The sequence below is a fragment of the Phyllostomus hastatus genome, unplaced genomic scaffold (genome assembly GCF_019186645.2).
Source record: "Phyllostomus hastatus isolate PE091 unplaced genomic scaffold, TTU_PhHast_1.1 phas_contig_254, whole genome shotgun sequence".
Classification (NCBI taxonomy): domain Eukaryota; kingdom Metazoa; phylum Chordata; class Mammalia; order Chiroptera; family Phyllostomidae; genus Phyllostomus; species Phyllostomus hastatus.
This window is the reverse complement of record NW_025333810.1, coordinates 10,200,381-10,219,873: the sequence shown is the minus strand read 5'-3', so window position 1 is coordinate 10,219,873 and position 19,493 is coordinate 10,200,381. Positions and strand designations below refer to the sequence as shown.

The following is a 19,493-nucleotide window of genomic DNA, read 5'->3' as shown; positions in this document are numbered from 1 at the left end:
AATGTATTCTCCAAGTGTTCCTACGTGCCTCTTCACCTCTGGACTTTGCTGATACTCTTCTTTTTTTATTTTGTCTGAAATGCTTCCCCTCTACCTGCTTTTCCTTGTTTCCCTTTTCTTAATCTCCACAGTTTTACCTGTCTTTCTATGCCTGGTTCCAGTGTCACATTCTCTGAAAACTTTTTATCATCTATTGTCATTCTCCTGCCCCAGCCCTGAGCAATTTCTCCCTCCTACATTTCCATAATCCTTGGTTCATACCATTTTCATGACACTTATCTCTGTTTACTTGATTTTCTCTGCTAAAATTGATCATGTCTCATTCATGTCTTATTCCACATGTCCTTGTATGTTGTAATGTTCAGTAAGCATTTAATGAATTGGTTATCCTATGTTTTACTTTGTATCTCAAAGCTGAGAAGGCTGAATTTGTGATATGTGCCTTTGCTACAGTTCGGTAATAATCAAGTTTCTTCATGCGCTTTTCTTCCTAATTCTGCAGTCTAAATGTTATTTAACACACTTGTTTGTTTGTTTGTTTGTTTGTTTGTTTGTTTGTTTGTTTTTAATTCATGTGTTTTTCTCCAGCTACTGCCTAGCCTAGAGCCTGTCATGAAAACTAAACGGGCATGTTATTACCCTTCTAGATCCTGGTCATGTGATGATTCTGTTTATCCCAGTGATTCTCTTATGATGGTACAATTCGTGTGTTTTGTAAGAATTGGATTTCCCTGCTTTTCTAGGATTAAAACTATTTGTTCTCTCAGAACACGTAATAAAAAAGTAAAAGTTCAAATAAATTAATTAGATTCCATTATTCTTTTAAAATATCTCTACTCTAATCCAGAAGAGAAATAATAGTAAACTGTTTTTGGCCTGATTTCAATCAAAGTATTCAACTTCTTTGAATTTACCTCACTTGACCCTTTTCATGTGATGTTCAAGTATAAAACAGTGTGCTTATTTATGTATCTAATTATTTATCTTTCTACTTCAGCTATGTGTTTCTTGACTTTTCATTTTAAGTTATATGTTTCAGAGCACATCAATTATTTGGTATGTACAAATAAATACTACTAAGAGAATGCTTAAAATTGAGCTGTACAACCTAATGGAAGCAATAAGTTAACTTTTAACTGTCTTACACTTTTAAAATATAAGTAAATCAGCACAGAGAAGCAGAGTCAGAAACACCTTTAGCCTACACCTGGAAGAACTGGAGAAGGTTGTTTAAAGAGAACCTCTTTTGTCCCTTCCTGTGATGTTTTATGACTGAGATATTGTACACACATTAATTATTCATATAAATGAAGGATATCACTTTAAGTGGCAAACTTTTAGTAATTTCAGAAGGAAATTTTTCTCTTATTTGTATGTGCCTTAATATTTTTACTTTTAATGCCTCTGAGAAGGAAGGCTGTTTTTTTTTTTCACTCTCTCCCTTTTTTTAATGTTTATGCTATTATACTTGTCCCACTTCGTACCCCATTTCTACCCTCCACCCAGCCCACCCCTCTTTCCATAATCAGTCCCCCTACCATTGTCCATGTCCATGGTTTTTTCTTATATGTTCTTCAACTAATCCCTTCACCTTTTTTCAATCAGTCCTCATCTTCTTCCTCCCCACTTAACAGCTGTCAGTTTGTTTCGTGTTTCTATGACTCTGGTTCTACTTTGCCCATTGGTTTATTTTGTTCATTAGATTCCTCTTATAAATGAGATCATATGGTATTTGTCTTTCACCAACTGGCTTTTTTTTTTCACTTAGCATAATAGTCTCCAGTTCCACCCATGCTGTTGTAAATGTAGAAATTCTTTCTTTTCTGCTGTGTAGTATTTCATTGTATGGAAGTACCAGTTTTTTTTATCTACTCATCTACTGATGGGCAGTTAGGCTGTTTCCTAATCTTGGCTATTGTAAATAGCACTGCTATGAACATAAGGGTGCATAAATTCTTTTGAATTGGTGTTTCAGGATTCTTTAGCTGTATTCCCAGTAGTGGGATCACTGGGTCAAAAGGCAGTTCCATTTTTAGCTTTTTGAGGAAATTCCATACTGTTTTCCATGCTGGCTGCTCCAGTCTGAATTCCCACCAACAGTGCACTAGGGTTCCCTTTTCTCCACATTCTCACCAGTACTTGTTGTTTGTTGATTTTTTAATGATAGTCTTTTTGGCAGGTATGAGGTGATATCTCATTGTGGTTTTAATTTGCATCTCTGTGATAGCTAATGATGTTGAGCATTTTTTCATGTCTGTGGCCATCTGTATGTCTTCCTCGGAGAATTGTCTGTTCATGTCTTTTGCCCATTTTTAAGTGGATTATTTGTCTTCCTGGTGTTGAGTTATATAAATTCCTTATACATATATTTTGGAGATCGAACCCTTGTCCGATGTATCACTGGCAAATATGTTCTCCCATACAGTCAGTTCCCTTTTCATTTTGATGATGTTTTCTTTAGCTATGCGGAAGGTTTTTAATTTGATGTAGTCCCATTTGTTTATTTCTTCCTTTATTTCACTTGCCCTGGGAGATATATCAGCAAAAATATTGCTATGTGAGATATCTGAAATTTTATTGCCTATGTTTTCCTCTAGGATTTTTATGATATCATCACTTATATTTATCTTTCTTATGCATTTTTAGTTTATTCTGGTGTATGATGGAAGTTGGTGATCTAGTTTCATTTTTTTGTATGTACAGCCTAGTTCTTCCAACACCATTTATAGAAGAGACTCTCTTTACTCTATTGTATGCTCTTGCCTCCTTTGTCAAATGTTATTTGACCATAAAGACATAGATTTATTTCTGGTCTCTGTTCTGTTCCATTGATCTATATGTCTTTTCTTAATGCCAGTATCAGACTGTTTTGATTACAGAGCTTCATAGTATAGTTTTATACCAGGTATAGTGATCCCTCCAACTTTGTTCTTCTTTCTCATGATTGCCAAGGCTATTTGGGGTCTCTTTTGGTTTTGTATATAAATGTTTGGAATATTTGTTCTAAATCTGTGACATATGACGTTAGTATCTTAATAGGAATTGTGTTAAATCTGTAGATTGCTTTGGGTAGCATGAACATTTTAATGATGTTAATTCTTCTAATACATGAACATGGTATATGCTTCCACTTATTTGTATCTTCCTCAGTTTCTTTCTTCAGTGTCCTATAGTTTTCTGAGTACAGTTCTTTTAGTGTGGCTCAGTTGATTGAGTATATCCCACAAATGTAGAATAGAGGAAGGTGGTTTTCCTACCTTCTTCAACCAAGGCATACTGAACACAATTTAACCTTTTCTTGATGAATTCAGATCATTACTGTGAGAAGCAATTCTTGTACTTTAATATAATGATGTTATATTCTTGAAGTTTTTGAAAGTTTGTAGGAATCATTGATCTAATCCTATTTAGCTCCCAAGAAGATATACTGTTTGAGTTCTTGTGCCTGCTGTTGTATCATATTCCTTAATTTACTTATTGTCGAAATGTTACTGTATTTTCTTTTTGTTTTTATGCCTAACATACTGCTTTTAATCTAGGTTTTTGGAACTAGTTTTTTAGAATTTTACGTGAAACAAGAACCTCTTAGGGATAAAATGTATTTTAGCTTAAGTATAGACTTTGTAATTACTTTTTATGACTACTCAGAGCCCAAACTTTAGAAGTTAATATTTTCAAAATCTGGTGATTTGGGCAAAGTAAAAAGTATTTTTACTTTGAATTATATGAGTTTGCTTTACAGAATCCTAACAAGTAATTTGGATAGTAACAATTAAATGTTTCATTTTGCTTTTTGGTAGTTAGTTTTAAAGAGGACATACTATGAAGCTTTATATTTAATGATCATATAATACCTGAAGTCATGTCTAAGTTTTCATGAAAGAAAAGTTGAGACTAGTTGGTTATTGAAGAGGAGATAAGATGTGGTTGCTTAATAGAAGTTATTCTAAAAGGTTATAATAATTTTTTTATTTTCTGTTTTAATTCACTCATGACTAGCATTGATCTCCCAACTAATTGGGAAAAATTCTAAAGATTAAATAATTCTTACTGACAGTAATCCATTTGATTTGATAGCTGCCTTAAGTTCTCTGCAGTGAATGCTCACTTTTCCTTTTCCAGAGAACACATCCAAGATTTGTAACAGCAAAAGGAAAGTTACAGGATGAGGAATGTTAGGAACTATCATCTATTTAAATAGCTGAAATAAATAAAAATTACTAAGTGAAATTGTAGTAAATTGAAAATATAAGTATTTTTAAATTGTTTGGAGATGACAACAAATAGTGTTGTTTCCTTTCTTTATGGAAAAGTACTGACTTTTCATTTCCTAGGAAAGTAATTAGCTTTGTGGGCATTTTGTTTTTCTATTGCTACTGTAACATTTTTACTGCAAACTTCAGGGTATAAAACAACACGAATTTATTCTCTTATAGTTCTGGAGGCCAGAGGTCTAAACCTCATAGAGCTAAAATCAAGGTGTCACAGGGCTGGTTACTTCTGGAGGCTGCAGGGGAGAATCTGCTCCTTTGACTCAGCCAGCTTCTGGTGGCTGCCGACATTCCATGACTGGTTGCCATATCACTCCAGTCCCTACTTCCATAGTCATGTTGCCTCCTCTTTCTGTAACTTAATCTCCTTCTGCCCTCCTTTTATAAGGAGCCTTGTGGTTATATTTAGGGCCCACCCAGGTGATCCAGGATAATCTCCCCTTCTCAAGATCCTAAACTTAATCACATTTACCAAGTTCTTTTTGTCATATATGGCAACATGCACATGTTCCAGGGGTGAGGACCTGGATATCATTGGAGGGGCCTTATTCATTCTACTGTAGTGAATATGGATACTCACTTTCCATCTACTTCCAGCTACTGTTTTCTTCTCCCCTGCCCACACATAACTCTCTCCCTGCCCCTACACTCAAGCTTTTTTTCCTTAAATTTCTTAAGCTGACTAGGCATCTCATCTATACACCAGCTTCTAGCTTGCATATGTTATACGTGAAAATTAGCCTATAGCTTCAGACAGATGGAAGTTCAATTCATAAGAAATATACTGTCTTTAAAGAGATTAAAATCAGACTCAGGTGGTGGAGTCCTGCACAGGGAATAGTAGTTCGTCCTACATTTCAGTTTCCACTCTGCCATTAACCGTTTAATTTTGAACAAGTTCTTAGTCTCCCCAAGCCTTACTTATTTTTATAATGTTTCTTATAGTTTTGAATTATTTCCAATTATTTTCTTTTTCATCAAATTAATATTAAAAACTTCAGTGCTAGTGACTATTTAAAATTACAATTTTCTTTTACATTTAAATTACTTTTATCTCAGTATTTTCTAGAATTATTTAATCACTTTTTTCTCCAGCCATTTTATATCATTTTGCTAGGTGTCTGTTTTGAAGTATAATGTGTGGTTTTGATTAACAGGAGGATCCACTTTTTGTGGCATTGCATCACTGTGTCTCATGGGTAAACTAGAAGAAGTGTTTTCAGAAAAAGAATTGAACAGGATAAAGAGATGGTGTATAATGAGGCAACAAAATGGTTATCATGGAAGACCAAATAAGCCTGTAGACACCTGTTACTCTTTTTGGGTGGGAGCAACTCTAAAGGTAAGAGAAGTAATAAAAATGAGAAACCTATACTCTATGTTAATATCAACTATGTTTATTGGGTTTGGTATTGGTACTGTTCATTAAATATTGTTAAGTTTAGGCTACTGCTTTTCCTGTTGCTCTGACAAAGCTAGTATCTGTGTGATTTTTCGATAGAATTCAGTTATCTGTTGTACTACTGGAAAATGTCCATTTTTATAAAATTCAGGTAGCCCAAAACCTAGCTAAAAAAATAGGTATAAGATCATAAAAAACTTGTTACTGAAAATAATCAGTAGTTCATTTAAAGCAAGAATCTGTCTGAACATACAGTAAAGATTTTATGGGAAGATATTCATCTTAAAAGATAAATAATGGGTCTGGTTTTTTAAATCATTTAAGGTTTTCTATTTTTTATTAATTTACTTGTATAAACCTTCTGAAATATATTGGTTGATATGTTTATGCATTTTCCTTCATCATACATACTGATTTACCTAATTCCAAAAGGTTATTTAGCTACTAAATACCTACATGTTTTCTTTTACTTAAAATGCCTTCACCTTTAGAAAGTTATCAGCTAGTTCTGACATTCTGTAATCTATTCTGAATTCTAACAAATGTCTATGTTCATCTTCTATATGGTTTCCTAATTTTTTCTCTTAGAATTCACACACATGTTGAAATAAATTCAGAAAACAAAATAATTTAAAATGAAGGCAAGAGCCTCCCTCTCTCTGGCACCATTTTTAATTTTTTTTAATTATGGAAAAAAAATGTCAGTATATTGAAAAGTAGGGGGAACAGTATATAATGAATCCCTGTACATCCATCAACCAGCCTCAGCAGTTTCATCCCTGAGCCAGCCTTCCTTCATCCACATTTGTACACCACTGCTCTCCCCTCCATCTATTATATTTTAAGGCAAATCCTAGATACTGCTTTTATATTACCTGGAAATGTTTCAGTATACTTGCTGAAGAAAAATACAGTTTTGGGGGGGGTGGGGAAGAACTGCAGTATTATTATTGCATCTAAAAAATTAGCCATGAGCACCTGACTTCTGGCGAAGATGGAGGCATAGGTAAACACACTGCCTTCTTGCACAACCAAAAGAAGGACAACAAATTTAAAAACAAAAAAGAACCAGAACTGACAGAAAATTGAACTGTACTGAAGTCCAACAACCACGGAGTTAAAGAAGAAACTTTTATCCAGACCAGTAGGAGGGGCAGAGACGGGCAGTCGGGCAGAGAGGACTCTTGGCAAAGCAGCAGCTGGAGGACCCGGTGAGGCGGTGGATTGTGGACTGGGCGGTCCCACATTTTCATGCAGATAAACTGGGAGGAACAACTGGGGAACGAGACAGACCACACAACCCAGAGTTCCAGCAGGGGGAAATAAAGCCTCAAAACCTCTGATTGAAAACACCTGTGGGGTTGAGGCAGCAGTGGGAGAAATTCCTAGGCTCACAGGAGAGCTCATTGGAGAGACTCACAAGCCCCTAGAATATACACAAGCCCACCCAGGAATCACACAAGAGGGGCCTAATTTGATTGTGAGCAGTAGGGGAAGTGACTGAAATCCTGCAGAGAGCGGAGCAGGCACCATTGTTCCTTCTCAGATCCCCCACAAACAGCCACAAGGCAGCAAGATAGGTTGCTCTGCCCTGGTGAACACCTAAGGCTCCGCCCCTTATTACATAACAGGTGCACCGAGACAAAAAAAAAAATTGGCCCAAATGAAAGAACAGATCAAAGCTCCAGAAAAAATACAACTAAACAACAAAGAGATAGCCAACCTATCAGATGCACAGTTCAAAACACTGGTAATCAGTATGCTCACAAAATTGGTTGAATATTGTCACAAATTACAAGAAGGCTATGCTAAGTGAAATACAGGAAAATGTACAGGGAACCAACAGTGACGGGAAGGAAACTGGGATGCAAATCAATGATTTGGGCCAGAAGGAAGAAATATTCAACCAGAACAGAAGGACGAAACAAGAATTCAACCAAATGAGGACAGGCTTAGGAACCTCCAGGACATCTTTAAACGATCCAACATCCAAATTATAGGGGTACCAGAAGGAGAAGAGGAAGAGCAACAAGTGGAAATCTTATCTGAACAAATAATAACGGAGAACTTCCCCATTCTGGCAAAGGAAATGGACTTCCAGGAAGTCCAGGAAGCTCAGAGAGTACCAAAGAAGTTGGACCCAAGGAGGAACACACCAAGGCACATCATAATTACATTACCGAAGATTAAAGAGTAGAGAATCTTAAAAGCAGCAAGAGAAAAGGAGACAGTTACCTACAAAGGAGTGCCCATAAGACTCCAGGTGACTTCTGAAAAGAAACCTTGCAGGCAAGAAGGGGCTGGAAAGAAGTATTCCAAGTCATGAAAGGCAAGGACCTACATCCAAGATTACTCTATCCAGCAAAGCGTATTCCATTTAGAATGGAAGGGCAGATAAAGGGCTTTCCAAATAAGGTCAAGTTAAAGGAGTTCATCACCAACCCCTTATTATATGAAATGTTAAAGGGACTTATCTAAGAAAAAGAAGATCAAAAATATGAATAGTAAAATGACAACAAACTCATAGTTATTAACAACCATACCTAAAATAAAAACAAAAGCAAACAACTAGAACAGGAGCAGAATCACAGAAATGGAGATCACATGGCGGGTTATCAGCAGGAGAGGGAGAGAGAGGGAAAAGGTACAGAGAATAAGTAGCATAAATGGTAGGTAGAAAATAGACAGTGGGGCCCTGGCTGGTGTAGCTCAGTGGATTGAGCACAGGCCTGCGAACCAAAGCATCGCCGGTTTGATTCCCAGTCAGGGCACGTGCCTGGGTTGCAGGCCATATCCCCAGTATGGGGTATGCTAGAGGCAATCACACATTGATATTTCACTCCCTCTCTTTCTCCCTCCCTTCCCCATCTCTCTAAAATAAATAAGTAAAATCTTTAAAAAAAAATAGACAGGGGGAGGTTAAGAATAGTATAGGAAGTGTAGAAGCCAAAGAACTTATATGTAAGACCCATGGACATGAATTAAAGGGAGTGTGGGAGGGAGTGTGCAGGTAGGAGGGGAATAAAGGGGGGGAAATGGGAAAATTGTAGTAGCATAATCAATAAAATATATTTTTAAAATAAATAAATAAAATAAAATAAAATAAAATTAGCCATAATTCCTTATTATCATTGATGATGTTTATTTCCTATTGCATCACATGAAGAGGTGCATGATCTCTTGTTGTCTTCTCCTTTTAACAGAGCTCTATAATTGTCAGACCTGATTTATCCATTATGAAGTTCCCCCTTAGCTTTTTTTATCCTTTATGATGATAAAATATATGTAACGTCATACAACTATTTGTAAGTGTACAAATCATTTGGCATTAATTACATTCACAATGTTTTGTAACCATTACCTCTATCTACACCCAGAAATTCTGTATCATCCTCAATATAAGCTCTGTACTTGTTAAACAGTAACTCTCTCCATTCTTTCCTCCTTCCAACCCCTGATAACTTCTGTCCTACTTTCTGTCTCCGTGAATTTGCCTATTCTAGGTGTGTCATATAAGTGGAATTATATAATATGTGTTCTTCTGTGTCTGGCTTATTTCACTTGGCATAAATGTTCTAAGAGTCCATCCATGTTATACCACATAATCAAAATATCATTCTTCTTTATGGCTAAGTAATATCTTTTGTTTATCCGTTGATAGACATTTGGGTCATTTCTACCTTTTGGGTATTGTGGATAAGGTGGCTATATAGTCAATAATATTGTAATATCTATATATGGCCTTAGGTACTTGACAAGTGTGATCATTTTATAAAGAATATAAATGTCTAGTCACTGTGTTGTATATCTGGAACTAATATTATATGTCAACTATAATCAAAAAGTAACTTAAACAAAAAAAAGGTGGCTTTGAATATTTAAGTACAAATTTCTGTTCATGTCCTTGCTTTCATTTCTTCTGGATGTTTACCTAGAAATGGAATTTCTGGATCATACAGTAGATTTATGTTTAACTTTTTGAGGAACCACCAAACTTTTCCACAGCAGCTGCACCATTTTACATTCTCACTAGCAGTGTATGTTGGTTCAGTTGCTCTACAAACTCATTGAACACTTGCACATTTTTTAATCAGGTTGTTTGTTTTCTTGTTGCTGGGTTTTACACATTCTTTATGTATTCTGGATATTGATTCTCTATCAAGATACATGATTTGCAGATATTTTCTCTCATTTCTTATTGTCTTTTTACCCTGTTGATAATGTCCTTTGATGCACAAAAGTTTTTTAGTGTGATGAAGTCTAATTTATCTATTTTTTCTTCTGTTGCTTGCACTTTTGGTTGTCATATCCATGAAATCATTGCCAAATCCAATGTCAAGCACATTTACCCCAGTGCATTCTTCTAACAGTTTTATAGGTATAGCTCTTGAGTTTAGGTCTTAAATCTATTTTAGTAAATTTTTGTATATAGTATAAAATAAGGGCCCAGCTTTATTATTTTGCATGTGGACATTCAGCTTTCTCAATATCATTTGTTGAAAAGTTGACTTTTAGGTCCTTCTGATAGAACCTTGATAGTCTTTGACAACTTTAAAGGCGACCACTTTTAAACCTTTTTTAAAAACTAATTCTTATTGATAACTTTATATAATATGCTAATTTCTTAACTCATCACCTTTAGACATTATTTTTGATTCCCAACTATGAAAAATGAAAATTTAGCCTCCCTTTTGTCAGCAAGTTATGACTAGTTTTCTGTGTGTGTGTGGTAGGGGGGGTCGTTTGTTAGTTTTTTAGTTGAACCTTTTCTCCTCTTTCACCGTATAATTTGGTCAGTTTGCCTTTACTTTTGTAATGTCAAATTCGGTAACATTCATATTTTGTATAGTAATAATAAAATATTTTATGCTTAGCCTGTAGATTGATTCTAAAATTTAAAAACTAATAATCACTTAGTATGATTAGATAAATATTGTTTTTTGCTGAACCAAGTATAGTATTAAGATGATTTCTTTTTATGTAGTGGTCCATGTGCTACTTGATGGAAAATATTTCCAACATCAAAATTCTAAAGAGTCTTTCCATATATTTTTTTATTATATTTTATTGTTTATGCTATTGCAGTTGTCCAGATTTTTTCCCCTTTGTCCCACTCCACCCAGCGTCCCTCCACACCCTCATACAATCCCCCCACCTTTGTTTATGTCCACTGGCCAAGCATATATGTCCTTTGGCTATAGTACTCCTTACACTGTACTTTACAACCCTGTGACTGTTCCATAACTACCAACTTGTACTTCTAATCCCTCCACCTTTTTCACCCGTCCACCCAAACCCCATACCATCTGGCATCAAAACATGCTCTGTATCTATGATTCTGTTTCTGTTCTACTTGCTTGCTTATTTTGTTCTTTAGATTCAATTGTTGATAGGTGTACAAGATCTGGCACAAATAATGCCCCTTTTTTAATACAAAATCATAAGCATGTAAGTCTGTAACATAATAATATCACACTCAAGCACACCATATGACATTTTAGGTGAAATGTCTAAATTAAAACTATAAATTATTACACCCATATTACTACCCTACCAGCCGCACTCAAGCAGGTGTTACTTCTGCTGACCCAGTATATTTATAACCATTTTATTGTTCATATTTTTGATCTTGAAGAAAACTCTTTAACATTTCATATAATATTGGTTTCGTGGTGATGAACTCCTATAGCTTTTTTTTTTTTTTTTGTCAGGGAAGCTTTTTGTCTGTCCTTCAACTCTAAATGATAGCTGTGCTGGGTAGAAGTAGCCTTGGTTGTAGGTCCTTGCTTTTTTGTAACATTGAATATTTCTTGCTGATTCCTTCTAGTCTCCAGTTTCTTTGAGAAATCAGCTGACAGTTGTATGGGAACTCCCCTGTAGGTAACTTAACTGCTTTTCTCTTGATGTTTGTAAGATTCTCTCTTTGTCTTTAACCTTTGGCCTTTTAATTATGATATGTCTTTGTGTGAGCTTCTTTGGGTTCATCTTATTTGGAACTTTGTGCTTCCTGGATATGTGTGTCTTCTTCCTTCACCAAGTTAGGGAAATTTCATTATAATGTTTTCAAATAGGTTCCCTGTTTGAAAATAGGTTCAAACTGTTTTCAAGACAGTTTCTTGCTGTCTCTCTTCTCCTTCCAGTACCCCCATGATATGAAAGTTGTGATGCTTGAAGTTGTCCCAGAGGCTCCTTACACTATCCTCATTTCTTTTTGTATTCTTTTATCTTGTTGTTCTGATTGGTTGTTTTTTTGCCTCCCTATATTCCAAATAGCTGATTTGATTCTTGGCTTCATCCACTCTTACTATTGATTCCCTGTAAACTGTTTTTTATTACAATTAGTGTATCCTTCATTTCTGACTGAATCTTTTTATGCTCTTGAGGGCCTCACTAAGTCCATTGAGCATCCTTATAATCAGTGTTTCGAACTCTGTATCTAGTAGGTTGCTTATCTCCATTTTGTTTAGTTCTTTTTCTGGAGTTTTGATCTGTTCTTTCATTTGGGCCATGTTTCTTTGTCCTCTTATTTTAGCAGCCTCTCTGTGTTTGTTTTTATGTATTAAGTAGAGCTTCTACATCTCCCAGGCTCAGTAGAGTGGCTTAATGTAGTAGTTGTCCTTTAGGGTCCTGTGGCACAGCCTCTTCTATTACCCAAGCTGGTTACTCAAGATGAGCCCACCATGTGGGCTGTGTATACCCTCCTCTTGATTTGAGCTTTGATTGCTGTTGGAAATCACATCCAAGGTCAGCTACCACCTGTTTTGTATCCAGGGTCACAAAGTATAAGCTACAAAGCAATCTGCAGATGGCTTCTACTTGTGCTAGGCTTGGAGGTGCCCCAGTGAGGCCAAGCCATGAACCAAGGCCAGTTGCTACTAGTGCCAGGTCTGGGGTATCTTAGAGGTACAGGGCTCACTGAAGCCAGATGCTTCTTGGCATGGGCCAGGACAAGCCATTTATAAGGCTTGAAAGCCTAATAGAAAAGCCACTGGAAACTGCTTGGATAGGCCTGAAAGTTGGCTGGGGCCAGGACTCCAGGAAGTCTCCATGGTGGGGCAAACAGTGATAGGCAGGTTAATAGAGTCTCAGATATGGTACCCACTTGCTGGCTCTGTGAGGGGAGGGCTCAGAAAAGGAAGATTGGCCTCTGCCAGCACTTCTGTCTGAGAGAAAGCTGCCTCCCAGCTCTCACCCTGATGCCAGACATTTCTGGTCCTCCCCATATGTCTGATGCCTTTCAACCTGCTACCCCACACTGGAGCTCAGAGGGAGTAGGTCCAAGTAAGCCCATGTGAGGCCCTTTTAAGAGGAATTGCCTGGGATTTCAGCAGTTTCTGTGTCACACAGCCTCAATCCCCACTGGCTTTTACAGCCAGAATTTATGGAGACTTCTTGGCACTGGAACCTGGTATGGGGTTGGGACTCCATCACTCCTAAGATATCCCTCCTGATTTTTATCTGACATGCATGGGTATGGAATCAGCCCATTCTGCATCTTTGCCCATCCAGCTAGTCTCTGTGTGGTTTCTTCTTTAATTCCATATTTGTAGGGATTCCATTTAGCTCAATTTGTGGTGGTACTGGATGATGGTTGTTCAACAGTTTAGTTGTAGTTTTGATGTAGTTGTTCAAGAGGTAAACCATGTTTACTTACACTGCCATCTTGACCAGAAGTCCTTCCATATATTCCATTAATTAAATCAAAATGAATGTTTCTTATTTTTACCATAACTTTTTTATTAGTTTTTTTAGTTTGAAGTATAATGCTTTTTTATTTATCACCGATATCTTCTGTGCCTCTCTGAGTGAGTAACAAACTTTCAGTGCTTTGTGTCTTAGAGAAATTTCTTGAACTCACTTGCCTACTGCTCACCATCCCCTTCTTTTTAAATTTGAATTAACCTTCATTTTTTCTACTTAATGGGATGTAAGAGAGAACAAATACTTGTCCTAAATCTGTAAGCTACATAGTTTTTATGCTAAAGTTATATCTGTGTCACCTTTTACTTTTCATAATTAAAGAACTATACATTGTTTTATTCTCAGAACTGTCTCTAGCATCTGGTTAATAATTTTTGTTGCTCTTTTTTGAAATATTTTTAGTTCTGGCTGCCGTCAGTTTGCAACTTACTAGCTCAGAAGCCTGTAAGAGCTAAAATATGGATAGGTAAAATTGTACTTTTTTAAATGACTGAAGAAGTTGAACTTATTGGGGAATAGCTGTGTCTTGAGCCTACCTAAAAGTGGTACAAAGAGATGGGCATGGTTCAAAAGAAGGAAACAGTGAGTCAAGAAATCAGGACAGTAGATTTGATAGGATAATAAAAAAGATAATGTGGTTGGCTACTTTTTAGTGCTCAAGTCCCCAGAGGCTTGCTCTGAGAGCCTTAGCTAGGAAAAAGCATATTTAAATGATACATATCAGAAAATTGAGCCCATGGTCGATATGAAAGTTTATGCCAGTAAATTTGTATATCTTGTCATTTCAGCTTCTGAAAATTTTCCAATACACTAACTTTGAGAAAAATAGAAATTACATCTTATCAACTCAAGATCGCCTCGTGGGGGGATTTGCCAAGTGGCCAGATAGCCATCCAGGTAATTTGTGTTTTGTATGAATCCAGAACAATTTTTCTTTTGTTTATTTCTTGACTAAAGCTTCAAGCCTCTTTGTCAGAAATGGCATATGGTAGAAAATTCAGCCATAGTTGTAAACTCACATTAAATAATATGTTTTTAAAAAGGTAAATTGTTAAGTTTAGGGGATTTAGAATATTGACAGTGTAAAGGAAGGGTTTGATCATCTAGATGTATTGGTATAGTTTACATTTTCCCAAATATTTTATTTAGCAATGTTTTATTTCATTTGAGGCAATAAGGCAAATAGTCTAAATAAGCGCTGTTCAAATTAGAGAATCACAAAATCTTTAGGATTATTGCTATCAGTTGAGCTACGTAGAATAAATTGTTCCTAATCCAAAAAAAGAACTTGTTTTTGCTGTTTTCAGATGTTATTAAATCAGAAATCTCAAATCCTGAATGAAGTATCCTTCACTGTCCAGACTTCTGTTCTTTGGTTTTTTGGCACATTGGTGTTACTTTTTTAGGTGAATACTTTGCTATCTGAATTCTCACCATTCACTATCTTAAACTCAGGAACCTACCCAGTCTATTCAGACAATATAATATTCCATGCTTTCCAAACACAGGATTGATGAAGATATAAAGAGCAAAGGATTCTTGTATTTCATAAGTACTTTTAAGTAATTTCTTTAGAAATATTGAAAAATCTGTATTAATAATGACATTTCTTCAGAATATGTGGATAATGCAACTATTTCTCAAACCTAAACAGACCTTATTACAAGCTGCATACTCTAGTATAAAACCACCTGCTGAGTAACTATGCAGATGCCATCTACAAGACATTCACACTTTGCCTACCAACAGAACTCATTATCTCCATGCTCTACCTGGCCCCAAAACATTTGTGCCATTGGACCCAAGTTCAAGCCTAGGATTCAGCAGAAGTCTTATCGTGTCTTCCTGCCTCTAGTCTAGTCCCCCTCATAGTGACACTTTGTGTGCATGTCTGTATATGTGCTTAAATGAGAGGAGAGGGATCAGAGCTTTTTTCAGACTCTCAAAAGGATCTTTGATGCAAAAAAAAAAAAAAGGTTAAGAACTTCTAATTTAAACTCTTCTTTTAAATCTATTTTAAAAAGTCAAAGACTTTCATAGCACTCATAGTCAGTTCTTTGGCATGGCACACAAGAAGGCCCTCCTGGTATTTGGCTCCTCTCGCACCTCTAGCATCATTTTCAGGCTACTGGCCCCCTCCCCCTTATGTTTTTACCTCCAGCAAAATGAATCTATTTATAGCTTCAAAAAATCAGTTGAGAATTTGTTAAAAATCATTCAGAAAACTGGTATGTTTGATAAGCAAGTTGAAAATTATTACCTATAAATATATGAAACTAGATTCAAGGAATGATCATTTTTGCACTAACACAGTAGAATTGTGGTTTTTATTATTAGTCTAGAACTTCTTCAGCTCATCTTCTCTCATAGAACTGCTATGGTCAGAAGTTGTACTTGAATCAGAATATAAATAAGGAGCTTATGAAATCATATTTTTGTACTTGAAATGAGCAAGAATATTTCCTCACATCCATACTTAATTTGTATTTTCATTCAAAATATGCTTTAGAAAAATGTAGAATGCTTTTAATTTCTAAAGCAAAATAATAGTTAAAGATTTTTGGTATGTATAACACGTAACCATAGATATGTTAGAAAAGTGACTCAAGAAAATAATTATTTTGGTCTGCATGCCACTGTTCTCAGTCACTGCATGATACTATTTTAACAAATAATGGGAATAGGAAATGACAGTCTCTTGGAAAGCATTTCTTATACAAACATACTTAAAATACACTTTGAGTATTTACAGTACCTTTTTTAAAAGAAAATTCTTGAAGCTTTTTTCTTGGGAGATCAGTTTCCAACTTTAACATTTGTGTGAATACTTGGATGTCATACTTTCTGTGGATATGTTACAATGTCTTCAGAGCCGGTACACTACAGAGTATAGAAAATCTTTGTATGATAAGTTGAACTCATGTGGATGGACCTGTTTCTAGAGTCTTTATTTATAAAAATAATTTTAACTAGTCTTTAAAATTAGCTAATTCTTGGTCCTATTAAATCTAGTGGCATATATGACACAAAAGAGATTGTATACACTTTATAGAGGAAACTTTTTTACGAAAAAAAAAAAAAACATTAAACATGTAAAGTGCTTGAATACATTACCACTTACCAATAAGGAGTTTTGTTTTGCTTTTTAACTATTTGAGGTTTAAAGCAGTTAACTGCTGGTTCATTTACAAAAATCCTTTTAAGAAAAAAATCAGTTAATTTTTACATTAACTGGAAAGTGTAAGGCCCTATTTTATGTTATTCTGGATGTACTTTATTTCTCTTTCTACTGCATTTTTTTATAGAAAAGTTTCTTCATTTCTAGATATTAAAATTTAATGTTCCTTTGTGTCTTTTATAATTTTACAGTAGCTGCAAGGAGCATATAATAGTTCAGGGAAATTCAATTTTGTGTGTGTGTGTGGTTTGAAAATTAAAGGAAAATAAGCCAGAAGAAACCCAAGCATTCTCTGAAAAGACAAAGAAGGGTCTCCATTAGTGAAATAACTTTTTCACAAATAACACTGTGTAAGCACAACTATTGGTTTTTCCTGTTTTTGAAAAGTAAATGATACTTGTATAAGTAAAACTTTTTCTTTAATTCTTTTGAAAAGTTTGACTTAGATGTTTTGAACTTTAATAGCTCTTGAGATCATAAATGATGGCTAGATCAAAAATAGAAAAAAAATTTTACTGCTACAAAATCTGTGTTTTGTAGTGTTCCCATAACTGGAAGAACACATAAGGCCCTTGGGCAAGCAATAGCCATGTGATTTCAGTGGTCACTTGAATGGAAGAGGGTTGCTGACCCCTGAAGGACACTAGTGAGGACAGTGTAGAAGAATTATTTTTCTATGAGCACTCACATTATTATAGCCAAGTAGAATATAAGCTTGTTTTTATTGTCAGGTCAGATACTTTTAGAATGACTGGCATTACCCTAAATTAGAAAATTAAATATGGTACAGCATTTCAGAATAGATTGTTTTGCTTAAGTGCCTTTCATTTAACACAATATTAGGATAGTGTATGTTTTAGGAACTTTAAGAAATAAGGGTAAGAGTACTGCTACCTAGGTTCAGAGGTTTGTTTCTTTTCATTTTTAAGAAAAAAAATTTCCTTTTATGATAATAAAGTTAAACTCCTTATTTCCATATTCTATAGTAAGCAAAGGAGAAAACCCACTAAAGTGAGTAGTCTTTTATATTAGTGCTACTCTTCTTTTTTGTCCTTTAATCACAAAGGATGTTGGGATATCTCTTCTTCAGCGAGGAACTATTTTCCTTTGTTAATGTTATTATCTTGAATCAAATATCATCTGATTTCAATTACCTGGTTATTTAAAAATTAGTGTTTGAGACTTCGTGAAAGCAAATATGTCAAAAACTGTATTTAGAATTTTTCTAAATTCATTTTTAATGTAGCGATGGGCTGATAGATATGTAGCTAAAGTGTTTTATAGCATGTACAAATCAGAATGCCTGTTGTAATTTTAAAAATGCTTCATTTTCAGATGCTTTGCATGCATACTTTGGGATTTGTGGCCTGTCATTGATGGAGGAACGTGGAATCTGTAAAGTCCATCCTGCCCTGAATGTAAGCACACGAACTTCTGAACGCCTTCGTGATCTCCATCAGAGCTGGCGAGCCAAGGACTCCAAACAGTGCCCAGAGAATGTACACATCTCCACATGACTGACTTTAGGTGGGGGTGGGGTGGGGTTTGTAGCATAACTGTAGCTCAAGGTTAAAAGCCATGTATAACCAAGTGTGCTCTTTTTTTAAGAGTTAGAGTCTTACAATCAAATCTTGTGCTGGTGTCACTTTGGGTATGGTCTTGAGCCAGTATTTGTAGTGGGTTTCAGGAAAATCTTTGAATTTTGAACTACAGTAGACTATCTTGTGGTTCTTAAATGTTTATACTATATTTCTAAGAAGTTCTTTTGAGGAAAATTAACTATGTATGTAGGTTATCTTTTTTAAAACTCTTCCTTACAAGTTGTATTATACTGTAAAATGGACACAAATCTTCAAAACAAGTTTACACTTCATGTAGCATTGATAATCTTTGAGTGGATAATTAGTGATCATTTTGAAAGCTTGAGTGCTGATGGTAGAAAATTGCTTTAATCAATTAAATATCTGGGATTATTCTTTGAAAACAAATGATCCTGTAATTTTTAAAAAGAATGACTTATTTTGTCTTATTCTTAAGTGTGTGCCAGTTAAACTTGTATGGCCTACTTCAGTGAAGTTAACTTGATAGCAAGAATGAACAGGCTTAACTAATACAATTATTTTCTAAAGGGAGATTGTTTTAAGAAGACTATTATGTAACTGAGGAAAGTAATTTAACGTACGGGATAGTGAATGGAAAAGTTTTGTGTTGTGCAGGTCATTTATTTAGATGTTACTGGGCTGAATAACAGTTATGTTTTATTTTAATCTCAAATTATTAGTTGCTTTCTTTTCTTAATGGGTAGAAAACAGTATTATCTGGAAGGAAAGATATTTAGTGGTTTTGTTTATTTTTCTGAAATGTGTGGTATTATAAATTATACTTGTACTTTTATAACTGAGTTTTTAGCCACTTTGATTATATTTTTTAGTTCGTTGCCCCGTTTTAGCTGCTCTGGTGTCAACTAATGACTTTCTAGTTTTTTCAACTTAAAGAAGTTGAAATGTAAAATAAGTAAAATAAGTTAATTAAATAAGTAAATTTTACTTATAAGTAATAAGTTTACTTAAATAAGTAAAAATGTAATTAAAAAGCAGGAACACTCAAGTAAATTTAGTGGTTTAGCTCCATACACGGTCATTGATATTTTTATATTTCAGGTAAGTGGGAGGCATTAAAGACTGGGGTTTTACTTATGTTCTTTTGTTTTCTTCATTCTATGAGCTTGCTAAGTACAAGTGAGGTAGTATAAAGAGTCATCCTGTTAGTAGTCAGTTTATCAGCAAGTCATATCAATCACTTGCTTGATGATGTTCAAAGATATGAAACTAGTACTGAAATGGAGAGGGAAAATGCTTCACTAAAGGAGCTGGATTTTAAGTTAAGATCTTGGTGATAATAAATGTTGAATTATGTGTTCTCCAAGTATCAGCATAAAAAC

The 19,493-nt window shown here is 35.0% G+C and overlaps 1 protein-coding gene across 2 annotated transcripts in view; it reads left to right on the top strand.

Moving 5' to 3' along the window:
• PGGT1B (protein geranylgeranyltransferase type I subunit beta) overlaps nucleotides 1–18,826 on the top strand; it is a 57,329-nt gene extending 38,503 nt beyond the window's left edge. For both annotated transcript variants that reach the window (XM_045838139.1, XM_045838141.1), the window contains 3 exons: nucleotides 5,429–5,613; nucleotides 14,163–14,271; nucleotides 17,888–18,826. In XM_045838139.1, coding sequence (XP_045694095.1) covers nucleotides 5,429–5,613; nucleotides 14,163–14,271; nucleotides 17,888–18,069 — 476 coding nt within the window. In that variant the 3' untranslated portion in view covers nucleotides 18,070–18,826. The remainder of the gene's footprint in view (nucleotides 1–5,428; nucleotides 5,614–14,162; nucleotides 14,272–17,887) is intronic.
• The last annotated feature ends 667 nt before the right edge of the window (nucleotides 18,827–19,493 follow it).